This window comes from Phymastichus coffea, unplaced genomic scaffold, assembly GCF_024137745.1.
Source record: "Phymastichus coffea isolate CEN01 unplaced genomic scaffold, Cenicafe_Pcof_1.1 PCOF00098, whole genome shotgun sequence".
Classification (NCBI taxonomy): Eukaryota; Metazoa; Arthropoda; class Insecta; order Hymenoptera; family Eulophidae; genus Phymastichus; species Phymastichus coffea.
The window spans coordinates 371,631-387,921 of record NW_026706909.1 but is presented as its reverse complement, the minus strand read 5'-3'; the positions used below and the strand labels follow the sequence as shown (position 1 = coordinate 387,921).

The window sequence follows — 16,291 nt, the reverse complement described above, 5'->3', positions numbered from 1 at the left end:
TGGTAACATAAGTATCGGGATCAGAACATATTACTGCTGTATTTAACAATCTTCTGCTGGCCTAATATTACCTGTTTATCCAATTTCATTGATATAGAGTGGAGGAACATTTGTAGTATTGGGGTAACTTAGTGGAACTCATGTCAAATTCTTGTCTTTAAAAATAAAATTGTAATCATAATTTGTATGTGATCAATACATTTATTACTAGCTCGTCAACGTACAATTTGTTTATTAATTACAATATTTGTTTGTCTTCGGAAAGCTTTACAAATGTTGATAAATTTAGAATATATTTTTCTTATTTCTAACAAAAATCTACTAAATTAATGAATACCCTCGTTTAAAATTACACTTCCGGATAATAATAACTCATCACGCTGAAAAGTCTTTTTCTGTAACGCAATTATGAATGATTTCAAAATTACTCAGTCTTAAGTTATCTATGACGGGATCTTGTCCTATAATACAAGCGCAGTATTTTGACTCATCAAACTTATATACGAAAGTATATTTCCACTGGTTATTGACGTTATCAAAATCTCGGATAGGTGCATTACCTATATACTTTCCATTCTTATCAATTTTTACCATATGATATTTACCCTCGTCACAATTTTGTAGATAATCGCAATTTGAGAATTCAGCAAGCAGTACAAGGATTCCTCCATCCGGTAAATGAGTTAGAGCTCTAGGTTGAGAATTTTTATATATTTCGGGAATGGTTGTCATAAATTTAACTTGACCGTCTTCGTCGTATTGTGTACAAATCACGTCGCTATCGACGCTAGGTTTAGTACATGCACTTATAATATCATTGCTTACCGAAACAGTAGGGCGTGCCGTATTGACATAAGTTGACAGTTGATTTGTAGTTCCTTGAACAAATAAAATTCACATTAAAATGTGTCTGGCTATCTTAGATGCTGTATACGCTATGCCATTTATTCATAAATACATGGAAGATAATTACAATTTACACTTACCATCAGCTTTTACGATTGATAGATTATATTCCATGGGATCCTTTTTCAAGTAAACGTATCCTTTAGAAGATGAACGACTTGCGATCGGCGAAACATAATGAACCATTCCACCCGGTATGTCGGAAACAATTGGATCACCTTTGACAGTACCATTAGCATGGATTTGAATTCTGCAGAGCTTATCGTGGCATTGTTTTGAATCATTGTAGAACAGGTCAAAAGAATCGTCGCTGTACGCTACAATCTTGTCCGTATACATCAAATTCAAGAGCACTTCCTTGCTAGGATCTGGTATGCTGATGTGATTCATTTTGCAAGTTTTCAAGTCGACGGTACCGACCTTGGCGATCAACGAGTCATTATATTCTTCCCCCCAGTACAGAATAGCTTTATCTTTTCCCAGTGTCGCAACGCCAATACGAAAGTTCAAACGTGATTCGTCGTAATCACCCTTTATTGTAATAAAACAAGAATAAGTGCTTTGCGAGTTAGGATAGACCTTTTGCACGACGTTGCAATTCGTTGCGCTTGTTGTATTTTTCTCGCAGACTGCAAATAGTAGATTTCCTTTATCGAAAGAATTTTTACCAATGAAAAGGGAACCTTTCTTAATGCGCTGTGCATCTCGCGATTCTTGAACGATTCCGTTTCCGTACTGTGACTGTACGGTACATATTACAATGAGAGAGTAAACAATCAATTTTATACTGCACATCTTTCTGCAAAACCAAAAAATATATTTATTAAATGGGTTTTCATTTTTTATGGATATGAGGTGATCTAAAGTTTAAATATGAATAGCCACCTTAAATATACTCAATTTTAGCACATGATCATGTATAACAGTTAAAAAAAATAATGAATTTATAATATATTTTCAATTCTGAAAATGTGGCTTAATAAATTGATAAATTAACGTAATACAATAGCTTTTATAATTTTGAAAAATTCTGATACATTATTACAAGCATATAAATATTCTACTAAAAAATACTCAAGAACGCGACGACGACTGAAGAAACACTGGTAGTAAGCATACAGTAGTCAACGTGTCGCAGTGATAATGACTTTTGTGCCATTATTCAATTTGAATAATTTGATAAAACGGTAATGTTTCTATTTCTTTTATAATCGTTGATAAATGATACTAATTTGATATTACTAATTCCATTTCGCTGATTTAAAATTTTAATCCCCCCCCCCCCCCCCCCCCCCCTACGATTTCTTTAATTTATGTACAACGAAATGTATCAAGAGCTCAACGTGTACTGAAAGGTTCCAGATGAAAATAACAATATATGTAATTAATTTATTACTGATAGATAGTTCTATTAATGTTTAAAATTAAATATAATTATTATTATAATTAGGACATTTAAAATAAATGTCGAATAACATTTTTAAATTGCATAAAATGTTGGTCAATTTATACAGTGAAAGTACTCTTGTCACTGCGTTAACGAATGATTTCATAATCTTTACGTTTGTTAAAACTATTTTTCTGGCTATAAAATTGATCTATTCAATAATTTACGATAATTTGATTTTTATTAAATACACTTTATTCTTATAAATGATATAGATGTATGAAAAACTACAAATACAGTTTTTTTAACTACTATTATTCTCGCAAAGTTTCTTCATTATTCGGTTGAAAAGTCGGCATCAGTGAAACAGTTGACAACGATTCTAAAATCGCTTGGCTCGTTTTCATTCGTAGTTGAATTTTGTCCAATAACAGCAGCGCAATATCCTTCGTCACCATTCTTGTAGATATAAGATTTCCTAGTAACACCTGTAGCAGTTTCGAGCTCTTGGGTCTTCAAAGTACCAGTTTTCTTCCCATCCGAACTAATTTTCACCACTTGGTATCCAGTTACGCCATTACAACCTGCTTGTGGTTCACATTGTTTAAACTCGGCGAACAAGACGAGAATGCTACCATCAGCTAAGTTGTTTACGGATACAGGTTTGGTATTTTTATTGATGTCACTCATCGTGGTCGTCAATTTGACGTCACCATCATCTTCGAATTGCGTGCAGGTGACCTCAGTGGCATTAGTGCACGCGCTTATGAAATCGTTACCTACGGAGACAACACGGATTGGAATGCCTTCATATTTGGCCAATTGCTTTTCCGTTCCTGCAAAATGTAGAAATAAGGAAAATTATTACTTTCACATTAAGCTCGCACATAAAGAAAGAATAACGCATTTGTACGATTCACTTTTTTCGCGAGGTCATCTCACCGTCAGGTTTCAGAAGATAAAGAACGGAATTATCACCAATCTTCTTGACATAAGCGTACCCTTTAGCAGGTGAGTGAGTAGCAACCGACGAAGCATAAGAGACAAATCCATTAGCCATTTTAGCAGCGGCAGGTTCACCTTTAGCTTTGCCATCCGCCGACACCTGCAACTTGCACATTCTTCCGCCGCATCGTTTGAGATCGTCGAAGAAGATGTCATAAGAATCGTCATTATAAGCGACGATTTTATTCGTGTGAATCATTTCAGCGAACACAGCAATTCCAGCATCGGGTATCTTTATCTTATTCATCTTACAAGTTTTGAGACTAACGGTACCGATCTCGATGGTCGTCGAAGTATTATGATAATCTGTCCATACGAGAATCGCTTTGTCTTTGCCAAGTGCCGAGATTCCAATACGTACACTCAGATCTGAATCTTCGTGATCACCTCGTAAAGTAATCGAACAAGAGTGAGTGATGTCTTCGTAGGGGTAGTTTTCTTGAACCACTTTGCATTTGGTCATACTCGTTGTGTTTCTGTCGCACGTTGCGTAGACGAGATTGCCATCCTTGAAAGAAGATGCGTCGAGGAAGAGGAAACCTTGATCGAATCTGTGCGACTTTTCAGCTACTTCGATAACTGCGTTTGCATTTTGAAATTGCCCACAGCAGAGCAAGAAAAGAACTGCAATGACGGTCATTGAGCTAAGCATCTCGACTGAAATCCATTTAAAGCAAATGTGTTTAATTAATCGCAATATTATTGATTAATTTTACCTTTTGATTACGTATTGCTAATTATGTAATTGTTTGATATCATTTTATTTTTTATATCATTCATACTTTACGCAATTTTAATTCACGTGATTTACCAACTTGTTTTTGAATACACAACGTGATCAAAACCTAACAATGGAATCTATAGATGTGACCATTTGCTTTTATTCAATTTTACGCCATATGAAATGTTATTTTTTTACATAACACCTTTAGTAATTATTTTTATTCAAATTTGTCAATAATCCATCAGTTATTAAATTTACTATCGCAAATAGGATTTCCCATCTATCAGTATGACATAACATAATGTCGTTGATCTCTAAGTTGCTGAATTTTACATATCTTGATTTTTTTATTTTAATCTGTTTTGTTTTTTTACTATCACATCATTGATTGTTTCTTGATAAATAATTTAAAAAATTTATATTTTTACAGAGTACTAACAGAAGAGTGAATTTGAAAGCGCGGTTTACAATGTGCGTCATTATTATAACTCAATGATTTTAATTAATAATAATAATAGTAATAGTAATGGTAGTAGTCTTCTTATTTCTCTTATCAAAAAAAAACCTGACAAAATGAAGGCAATTTATTCGTGATGTGATTGGCTGAAAGATAGTCATGTGATCAGCTGTTACGTAGTCGTATGTGTGCGTGTGTGTGTGTGTACGGGTGCATATGTTACGTACGATCATAAAAGATTACTGCAGAGTCCTAAAAGATTAAAAGTTCAAAAATTGTATCGGTATACTTGATATGAATTTAATATATACTATGAGATTTAATTATTAACAATTGAAAATAAGAGTTTTAATTATTTTTATAGGTATACGATTACGAATGAATTACACATTCATTTGATTGTCTAACCTTATAATAAAAGAGAATTACTGATACTCCAATAAATAACTTAATTGAAATTTGCTTTACATACAAAAGTTTAGCTTTGAATAAACAAAATAAACAATAACAAAATATAAATGAGTAGATTATCACTTATGCTTATTTAGTTGTGTAAAATATTTTAAAAATTAACTGAAGATACACTAATTACTATCGCGAACGTCTACTGAAGTGTATTATTTACATCGTGAGAGATGCGCAATATTATTATAGAAATCTATAACATTATTTTTACAACTTATATTACATTTTTTATCGTGTTTTTGAAATTTTGTGATGATTTTTCAATACATAAGTTTGGATGATAAAAGCTTATATAAAACTTCCATTGATAACATTTTAAAATCATGAATATCAACTGTCAACGTCATTACATAATTTTCACCAATAAATAATATCGACGGCTATATACATTTAAAATTGTAGGCATATTTAATATAGACTGAATTTTCGAAATTCAAACTTTGCCAATAAAAGTTTTGATCTTTATTCATACTTTAAAATGAATGCAAAGAACAAGGTGAGAGCGCGAAGCGCGTTAGACATCACTAGTAGACTTAAATATTTATTGATGTTACGTGTTATTTACCGAGCAAACATAGAACATCTAATCGTTGAATTTATAATTATAATTCTTATGAAATTTTACATTTGGAAATGTTACAGGGTATAAAACAATTTTAAATTTGTTCAGGAGTTGGTAATAAATGTAATAAAAAGATTCATTTATCTTTTTAATATGAGTTTTGTAATGATATTATCGATTTTACAATTTGGGCGTTTTCTTAATATTTTCCGAGAATTCCAAATCAGTGAAGCAGTTAGCCGATACGCTCAAAAAACTTAGAGTCCTTTCCGAATCGAAATTATTGTAACATGCCACCGACACGCAATATTCTTTAGCTTCGTTTTCGTACATCCGTGATATTTGATAATTCGTCTTTAGATCGCAGTTAGGCACGATTATTACCAAATTGCCAATTTTTTTGCCAGTGGAATTGATTTTAGTCACGGATAGCCGTACGTTAGCCGTTTCATGCTCTCCTAGCAGCAGATAAAAACTTCCGTCGGGTAAATTGTACATCGATGCGAATTCAGTTTTTTCATTGTGGCCATGGAGGGTTGCATTGAGTTTTAATTTGTGTTCGACGTCGTATTGCAGACATTTGATGTTAATATTTTCTGACAGGTGGCACACGGTAATCAAATTGTGAGATGTTGATATAGCCGCATCGCCTGGTTTTATTTCGTCGCTTGAGCCGAGAGTCAATCTTGATCCTACAAATTGTAATAAATAGTTATGATCATTTTATGTTCTTCATTGCGACGTTAAAAAATATTTTTTCCTGAAGTAAACTTACCATCAAGCTGTAAAATAGTGTATACAGTACCGTTCATACCTTAAACAAATAAACAATTCTAGTTAATCAAGATTCAAGTCTGTGCAGTCATAAAATAAAGTAATTGAAAAAAGAAGAAATTACCGTTGGCGAGTGGAGTGCTGTTCCTACTATCTAAGTAAAATAAGCCTTTGTCTGGCGAGCGGTTCTTCAATGGTAAGATGGTAGGATGATAAAAAGGGAATACACTGGTCTCAATCGATTCGGCAGGACCACTGAGGATTTTACCCTCGGAATTGATGGTAGCCCGACAGAACTTCCCGCGGCATTGCTTGGTATTCTCGAAGAAGACGTCGAACGAATGCTCGTACGCCACCAAAATAGTCGCCACCGCGGGATGCATCTCGTGGGCGTAAAGAATATTAACGGCGAATCTGTTCTCGTTAACCTTGCATTCGGCCAACTGTATCGTTCTCAATTCGATAAACGCTCCGTCCCCGACAATCTCTTCCGAGACGAAGATGGCCTTGTCACGGCCGAATGGGACCACTTGAAATTGCTGATAAATTGTTCCATTGTCGTCCTTGGCCTTTACGTTCACATCACACCTATGGGTGTCGTTCGAGAACGAGGATTTTTCACGGATAACGGTGCAATTGCGCTCTCCCTTGCTGCTGCTGTCGTCGCTACTTTCCGTGGTTCTGTTACATATTGCGTACACCAGACGCTCGTCTACGAACGAATGCCTACTGAATACTAACTCCTGACTCGGATATTCGCGTAACTTTTGCATGACTTTCATTGCCACCACAACATCGTCGCACTGCGCTATGGCAACTATGGCGATTACACCGAGGACATTCGGTAATTTTAACATTGTTTGATTTTTGGCTTATTTCGCTGGAAAATAATCAAATTTTTAATGGCAATTGATGTGCGAAGAGAGCTGCATCCGATAATTTTACAATAAAAATTCGTGATAACTTTCCCTTTAAAAGAACAGTTTACTTTTATATAATTATTATTATGGATACCATATGTGAAGTCGATTATCCTTAGTAAAGTTAAGGATTAATCTAACACAAGGCAAGCTCTTCGTTTCACGATTCGTTGGGAAATTTCAGAAAAAAAGACAGTGTTTGAAAATGTAAAGGGAATTTTCGCGTGTATGTATTATTATGGTTCTCGTTACTCTTTATCACCGTTAAAGAAACCTAGCCATAGAATCAACAAAATTTGGTAGCTGAATATATTTGGCCAAAGATCTATTTGGCAATGAATTGACAAGAAAACAGATTGTTCAGATTTTACTTACGAGAAATCTCCGTGACTCCACGTACATTGAAACTAACGTTTGGATCTTTCGCCCAGTCCCTTTTAATACTCAATTGCCATACTAGATACGTGAATTTCCGTATGTGACGTTCGTGGGGATAAGTGACCTGCACTGACAGCAATGTTTGAAATGAACTCTGCTGATTTGTAAAATAGCTATAGAAATGATAGTTGAAAAATTCATTATTCAATTATGCTTGATACTTTGGCCAATGCAGGTTGATTTCTTCATTTTCAATTGCTCTGTACAACTAAAATCAATATCTTTGTAGTTATCAAGCGATGTATGCGATTTATGGCAGTAGCGAACTTCTATAAAACAATTCGTTATTTTAAAATGAAAGAATTTTAGTCCAACAATTAGTATGCTTAATATTCATTGGGAATGATCAGATTGCAGATTACAATCGACATAATTAGCGAAGATCACAGATGGAAACATTACAACGCATTTGATATATCTTTTTCTGAATATCGGCATCAGTAGATTAAAGATGACCCTTTTCTTAAGTTATTTTATTGACACGTATTCACTGATATTATCCCCCGTTTCACATGATATGCACTAACAAGTTACGCAGAATCCTTTTCGGCAAAACAATTGATATAAATTTGTACAAGCGGTATACAGTATTGATTCTTATTTTTCCACATACCAAGCTTTGGTCTTTCTGAATCATTCAAACGGGCGCTGTCCACTTTTCTTCCTCTGCTGTCAAATCTAACTACATTATAACTTGTTTTTTTTTTTGCATAATCTATTTCTTCGCCAGATTTTTCATTCGTTATTATCATCATCAGAAACCCTCCGTGAGGAATAGTATGTACCATTAAAATTTTCGCAATATTTGATTTTACGCAGAATGAAATCATGTCATACTTTACTGAGATGCTGGTAGGGTGAGTTATTCGATTCATTAATAATTTCTTGGTATCTGCAATTGAGTTAATTATTATCAATAACATATAAGTAATGATAGATAAATATTACTCTTTAGCAGTAAATCTCTGAAAATATTTAAAGATATTTGGAAGAAAACCAAACCGTAACTATTTCGACTTTATAAATAAGTATTTTATTTAAATTGATAAAAATTTTATAATTTAGAATTAAATAATACTTGATTAATTGAGAGAAACCACTTTCACTACGGATCCACCAGAAAAATAATTCTAATTATCAATTGTGAGCAATCCGTGAGGGTAACAAACGAGTTATATTATAATTTATTCAGAATTATTTTTTTTAAATAACATGTAATTTGAAACCAAACATTGATTGTTTACTTTCTAAATGTATGTTATCTACATACCATCATATCTGATCAGCACAATAGTGATGTTAGCTTATTGGCTTACTGTAAACATATCCTTTTTTGGTGAGCGTGCAGATATCAGTGAAATAAATCCAACGCTATTTTCATTAGTATCCTGAATAACATTGTATATTGGCTGAGATTCACCATCAACATAAATCCTCATTCCAACCCCAGTACCTCTTGAATCATTTTATAGCTTCGTACCTACAACAAGTACCTCAAAGTAATTGTTATAAGTTAAAATCCTGTGTGTATCAATCGCCAGATAACGAGTGGACTGTTCGGGAACATGCAACTATAAATTCCTTCTTTTGCAATCAGTCAGATAGATTTGTATCACGTGTAATTTTGGGAGTGTACCTATCTCATACCATAACAAAATCACATTTTCTAATCCAGAGGGATGCACCCAAATCCTGTCGGTTAACTTCATATTTTGCGAGTGTTCGTATAGCTTTTCTCTGCTATAGTACCATTTGTATCGCAGGCTCCATAAACCAAAATGCATTCTTTAATTGTATATTAATTATACATAACTGGCTTGCGTAGATGACAGTGAGATTGACTCGCATATGTTATTGCCGTATCAGTAGTATGTAGTTGTAGTAAGTTAAGTAATACTAAGATCACAGATGTTATTTCATTGGATTGATACATCTTCCTATAATGATACGATAAATACAGTTTCATAATGGACTAATATTTTTTATCAAATTAAAAATTTGAAAACGGTATAAAAATAAACAGATGAATTGTAATAAAGATTTATTTGAGCTTTTTCATATTTGAAGATTGGCGAATGCTATTTATTAAATACTTATAAACGATAAAGTGAAATAAAAACTTATCACTACTATCGCTTGTAAAATACTACATCTTTAAACTCAAAGCATCTGTAAAACCGCATTGCAACTAACAGCCTTTCTATCAATATTCCGAATTATAAGCGTAGATAATGTTTGGACGTGAAGATAACTTTAAGTTATATGCTAACGGATATTAGAAGCATATCTCTGATTTCGCAATTATTATTGATTTTTATTCATCATGATTTTTTTTCTGCATGATAAAGTTGATTACATGTATAAGTCAATCTGTACCAATGGGATAAAGTAATAATTTACTATTTCCCAATCATTCTGAATAAACAAAATAATAAAAAGTCAAATAAAACGATTGCTTTCTAAACTTAATTCTTTTATCATTTAAAGAACTATTTATCATAATGGTGTCAAAATCTATCTTGATTTTATTGACGTTTGTTTTCTCGGCAATTCCAATGCACTGATTGAAATTGAAACCTACTTGGTCGTTTTTGCCGTTTGCATAAACTGATAATAATATGACCTAGAGATCTTTTCAAGTAACTTAATCAGGGATAAACCCACTAACGTATCTCTGATTCGGCAACTGGGCAGTGCGACTTTTATTTGACTTTATTTTTCGTTTAACCTAATCGCAGAATACTTTTTTTTTTTCGACGAAAAATTGCTTCGCTTGTTCAACGTAATTTGTATAGTATCGCAATGCAGAATATCATCTTAGCAAATTGAAAAGTGCAATCCATGCTCAATTTGAACTAATAGAAACATCAATCCTGGCCTTTGTTTGACTAACAAATAAGAAAGAAAAGCGAATACAGTAATTGTAAACATTATTTTAAGGGAAAACATAAAATGGCATTAAGTATTTCTAAACTTATATATTAATAAAAGCTATGATTTAAATAGCGTAAAACACAAAATATATCTAGCAATAACAAGCTTCTCATGGCAAAGCACGCGTTGCTTTGTTACTATTTCGCATCACAAGATGTCATAGCATAGTCAAAAACCGCCGAATTCGGACTTTACTAATAGCTTTTGTAAATATTATAGAATCCGTTAAGAACTCCATTGAACACGTCTTTTGTATTTTGTCTAATAAGGCTAGAAAAATTTTTCTCAAAGAAGTTAGAGACATTTATAAATACGGTCCGTACTCTGTTGTTTCTCTATTAGCTTTTAATAATTTAAATATTATTTATAATATCGCACAATTTATCGAATATATAAAATGTAAGATTTAAATTAAGAAAACGTTAAGTTGAAATTTCGCGTCTGACTTGAAAACGTAATATAACGTAATCTAGCAATGTATTTTTTTATGAGCCAATAAAACAACAATCGATCTATTTAACTTTGGACTACAGCATCGTAGATGTTCCTTTCTTGAACTTCATAGGTCCTTGACCGAGTAACCCTAAATTATTATCAAGCAAAGTATTCACTTATTCTAATTATCTCATTTTTATTAATTTTTATAAATGCGTAACATCGGTAAGGGTAGTCACAACGACTATCTACACTAAACATTGTCACGAAAGAATATTCGAGGACTTTTCAACAGTTTTAATAGTCTATCTCTTTAAATTAGCTGATAAAATTTCAAAAAATGAAGTTCGCCTTGTTGCGTAATTTTTATTTATTCATAATGAGTTATTATTTTATACGAATAAACATTGTAATAACGATAAATTACAAAAATAAAATCTGTTACCTATAGAAAACGATACTGATAGTTTTATCCATGTTGTCATTCATTTATTTAGTAATAAAGAACTAATCATCTACTCGATGAATTATGAATCATTTATAAAATTTTCCATTAAATCTACGTCATGAAATCAGCATCTGCGAAACACTCGACAGTGACATTGAAATTATTCGGTTCGATCTGAAGATGACTCAAGAAGGCCGCGCAGCATTCTTCATCGCCATTTTCATATATCTGCGCCAACTTCTTCTCGCTTGCAACAATTTTGAACGGCTGCAATTTCAAACTGCCAACTTTCTTTCCTTCGCCATTGACTTTGATGACTTGATGATTGATCGCATCAACGCAATTGGCCTTTTCACATTTGTCGTATTCCACCAACATCAATAAAAAACCACCGTGGGGCGAGTTATGCATTGTCAACATTCTCGTTTTATCGTTGACATCGGTAACGTTCATTGTGAATTTGACATCGCCGTTGGCGTTGTACTGCGTGCAAGTAATATATTTATTCTCAAATTCTGTCCGAGCACAATATCCAATGGTGTCGTAAATCGCCGACATGAAATTTTCGGCGTTGCGCTTCTTAGCCGATAGAATTTGTTTTTCAGATGCTGCAACATGTATCAGTATTTTCAAATGAATAAAATTAAGGCTGAAAAGAAATGCAAACATTCTCCAATAAATAAAAATAGTTTGTATCACGTACCATCTGGTTTAACGATCCAAAATGCATATTCGTTTTCCTTAGACTTACTGTAGGTATATCCTTTAGACGGCGAATGAGTGGCGATGGGCGAAGTGAAACCAATTTTGTAATCGCCTTTCTTCATGTGAGCCGTAGGCCCGACAACAACCTTCCCTTCGCCATCGACGGTCATCTTGCACTCCTTGTCATTGCATCGTTTTTCATCTTCGAAAAATATATCGTACGAGTTGTCGTACGTCAAAATTTTACGATGACTGAGAACTTGAGTGAGAATGGGCGTTGGCGAGTCGAGAAGCTTGGTTTCGGCGAACTTGCAAGTGGCCAGCTGCACTGTGCTAAGCTTAAAGTTCGACTCTGTGCCTTGTTCTTGCCAGAATAGAATAGCTCGGTCAGCGCCGAACGTTGCAACGCCTATCTGTTCACTCAATTTTCCATTTTCTTGCTCGGCCTTAAGGCTAATGTTGCACGTACGTGTGAAGTTTTCAGATGGGTATTTCTCCTGGATAACTGTGCAATTTCGCTCCTTTGGCGTTGGCTCTTTGTTGCAAACTGCGATGATAAGATGGCCTTCCTTGAATGAGTATCTGTCGAACATCACTTGCTGGTTCGGGAAATTCTGTGGATTTTGAATTGTCCTTATCGCTGCGTCGGTGAGATGCAGCCGAGTGACACAGAGTGCCACTAAAAATGCGATGATAGTCGATTTCCTCAACATCTTCAACTAAATACATTGAAAAATTATATATAAGATCATCGCTTCAAACGAAGCATTATGTTGACTGTGGGAAATGATAAGAACAAAATTAGCATACATTGATAACAAAAATCCAATAAAACTGTTATTAGTAAAGAATTAAACTCAAAAATAATTATTATCTAATATACTCTACAAGAAGAATAGAAATCATGGTATTTAGGTGTAGAAATTTTGCGGATGTATGCGCAATTCCGACCTTGAATCCTCGACTCAGTGTCTTCAAATATACGTGTAGATAAGCGAGGTCTTCCCAAAAGTACCGACCATTTTTATTTTTTTGTGTGCCGCTCGAATCCACAATAGTTCTCTCTCGTTATTCTCTCGTTATGAGATTGGACGATACGTCGAGAATGATATGCAAATACGAGAGTATTTCGTTGAATGATGAAAGGAACGATGAAATTATCTGATAAATCTGCACGAACTGATTATTATATCAAATGAATCGATAATCTACCATCAGTATAAAATAATTATTACCTCAGTATACCGCTATTTCACTATGAATATTGGAATAATTCAAGATTTTATTTATGTTAATTGTGCAAGCGTACGCTTTGAATATACTTGAAAAACTGATATTCACAAAAGCGAATCTCGGACACACACCGTCACGTACGCGAAAAATTGCGTGAAATGCTCCTGTCTCAGACAAACTTGCCGCACTACCTGGAATGAAACGTCGCGTGGATTTCGTCGCCGCTCGACTCCGCTTGGCATTTCAGCGCGAATCGTCACGAAGGTTGCGCTCGTAAAGGACGACTGCTTTTCTATCACGGTCGAACCAGCCGCGTTCTCTCTGCGCCACCTCAAGCCCGAATCGGAATCCTTGCTGCTGGGCCCCGGGGACGCGCAAGCTCGCAGCCGCGTGCTGCAGCCGCCCTACAGCTGTGAAAATTCGATTTCAAAATGTAAGTTACTGCGGTGCCCAGCGCGTTAGGTGATATTTTCCACAATAATAAAAAAATTGCGTTTAACATTTAGGCCTCGCTCGATAAGCGAATCAGGAATTTTGCGCAGTAATAGTTGACTTGTAACTGCCAAATGTGGCAATCACTGCGGAATTAGCACGCGTCATTCGTTCTTTGTATTTTCATCAGATTAATCGAACACGACTCGTTTTTTCAGTGGTTTATGAATAACTTGATTGATTTCACTTACGAGAAACTTTTCTCAACGACGCGCACCTTGAAACTAAACGATCTTATGCATTCACTTCTGATTTATATCGACGCTCAAATAAGAAAATTGAAGCTCAAAATAACTGCAAACGGAAATTTTATCAAAGCGGTGGTAAATGATTGCCATTTATAAAAGCTAAAGATTTTCACGTTCAGTTCAGGCATCTGTGTCGCTAACATTTAACATTCTTACGTATTTCATTAACTTCATAAGCACGGCGTTTGAATTACGAAATGAGCTCGGGAACATTGTATTTTACTTGTAAACTTTTCAAACGGATAGTTTATATTGAATAGATTTTTCACGCGGGCGTTATATATGCAATCGTTCACTTTATTTAGAACGAGAAATGACAATTCCCATTATTTTTACATATTCATGATTTGGCGTATGAACGAGAAAAGCAATTTAAGAAACAGTCTGAAGACTTCTCAAATGGAAACACTCAGCGGTGGCACTAAGATGTCCTCGATCACTTTTCCTTGCAGACGCCTCGTCGTTCTCGTAACACGCGAGAGAGGCGCAATATTGCTCGTCTTTCTCCCAGAAATTACCCGCCAAGGCATTCTGATTCTGATCGCACTGGAAATGGCTGATCTCAATTCTGCCAACTGGCTTGCCTCTCATATCAAGCCTGACGACGTAAATGCGATCGTCAGCTTGATCGTTGAGAAGCACAAGGAGACCAGCACCACCACGTAGATTATGAATGGCAAGTACACGAGGGTTGCCTTGTAACTGATTGGTAGAGTCGACAATCGGCGATCCCGATTGATCGTATTGCACGCAATTCAGTGAACTACTGCTGAGATGGCATGTTGCTATCAAATCGTTGGAGGTTGACGACGCAACCGAGGCTGATACGTATGCTCTATAGACTTTCAAGATTTTTGTATCTGAAAAATATGATTGTTCATAAAAATATAACGAGCGATCTCTCAAAGTTGAAAATATGTAATACGTAATGGAAACTAATTACTCATTGTGTTTCACATCTATTAGAATAGTTCTTGTTATTTAGTTTAGTGAATTTTCATTGAATTAGGTTTTTGAACAGTCAAACTAGTGGAAAAGTGAAAAATATTTGGCTCGCGTCCTACGATTATAATTTAATTATAAAATATACCCAAATTAAATGTACGTACCATTTCCTCGCAGAAGGAAGAATCGTTGCTCATTATTATTAGTTGCAATGGCGACAACACCTTTGTCAGCCGAATCAAGTGTTTTCACATCGACAATGTGATTATTACGATCAAGTGGGAACCAAGCTGTGGGTTCACTCACTCTATTAGTTCCCACGTCAACGCTCAATTTGCAATAGTTGTCTCCACACTGTGGCGTGCTGGCGTACAATACGTCGTAAATATTCTGATACGCCAACAGATGGATATTATCGAGCACGAGACGATCATCGAACGAATGATCGACGTTCACTCTGACTTCGTGTCTCGAGCAATCGCTGAATCTAACACTCGTGAATCCAAGTCTAGTTTCGGTGTTGGTTCTCTCTAACCAAGCTAAAATAGCTCTCTCGTCGCCGAATGGCACAACACGGAAATGTTCACCGAGAACACCACCTCTTATGTTTGATTTCAGTCCAATGTTGCAGGTGTAATTGCCTTTTTGCAATGGCTTGTCTTTGTCGCGAACGAGGCTGCATGTTTTATCGTGTGCCGATAGGCCGCACGCTGCGAAAAGAAGCTTCGAATCTTGGAAGCTGTGCCTGTCAAATACTAAACTTCGCCATGATGACGGGTAGTAAACTCCTTTCCAGAATGTGCACACCTCATTCACGCTATTGCATTGTTGTAAAACAGCGCAGAGAAGCACTAGAGAAATAATTTTTGAGACTGACATTGTAGAGAGAACTATGAAAAGAAAATGGAGGGTAATACAAACAACAAAGAATAATAGTTCAAAGACCAAAGTAGTGACGACTTACCAGTTGCTCTTACCATAGGTCGAAGAGCACTGATGGATTGGCTTTATAATTGAGAACTTCCTGAAGAAGTATTACATTTTATCAACGCACGCGTGGGAGATTCTCAGTCAGATCACACTTGTCGTGAAAAGTGACCCGACCTATACAGTTTATCTTATATCACTTGGAGACTTGCTTTCTTAATCGCGGATATATGTCACGCCTGCGGAATAAATGAAGTTACGTTGGTAAAATGCAAATTGCTGAAAT

General features: G+C 35.1%; 3 protein-coding genes across 3 annotated transcripts; all 3 read right to left on the bottom strand.

Annotated features, from left to right (window-relative positions):
* Positions 1-188: 188 nt before the first annotated feature.
* Positions 189-1,992, bottom strand: LOC131669949 (uncharacterized). The gene is made up of 3 exons (XM_058945177.1): positions 1,792-1,992; positions 987-1,705; positions 189-878 (listed from the first exon to the last, which is right to left on the bottom strand). Exons 2-3 carry the CDS (start codon positions 1,699-1,701, stop codon positions 376-378), a joined length of 1,218 nt encoding a protein of 405 aa, XP_058801160.1. The 5' UTR covers positions 1,702-1,705; positions 1,792-1,992; the 3' UTR covers positions 189-375.
* A 529-nt stretch (positions 1,993-2,521) lies between these two features.
* Positions 2,522-9,528, bottom strand: LOC131669950 (uncharacterized). Its single transcript, XM_058945178.1, has 5 exons — positions 9,286-9,528; positions 8,909-9,118; positions 7,576-8,530; positions 3,236-3,955; positions 2,522-3,129 (listed from the first exon to the last, which is right to left on the bottom strand). Exons 4-5 carry the CDS (start codon positions 3,948-3,950, stop codon positions 2,630-2,632), a joined length of 1,215 nt encoding a protein of 404 aa, XP_058801161.1. The 5' UTR covers positions 3,951-3,955; positions 7,576-8,530; positions 8,909-9,118; positions 9,286-9,528; the 3' UTR covers positions 2,522-2,629.
* Positions 4,595-15,949, bottom strand: LOC131669872 (uncharacterized). The gene is made up of 9 exons (XM_058945062.1): positions 15,243-15,949; positions 14,077-14,993; positions 13,585-13,803; positions 12,159-12,879; positions 11,571-12,063; positions 7,576-7,751; positions 6,405-7,151; positions 6,282-6,320; positions 4,595-6,198 (listed from the first exon to the last, which is right to left on the bottom strand). The coding sequence occupies exons 3-9, from the start codon at positions 13,633-13,635 to the stop codon at positions 5,687-5,689; spliced, it is 2,739 nt and encodes a 912-aa protein (XP_058801045.1). The 5' UTR covers positions 13,636-13,803; positions 14,077-14,993; positions 15,243-15,949; the 3' UTR covers positions 4,595-5,686.
* Between the last annotated feature and the right edge of the window lie 342 nt (positions 15,950-16,291).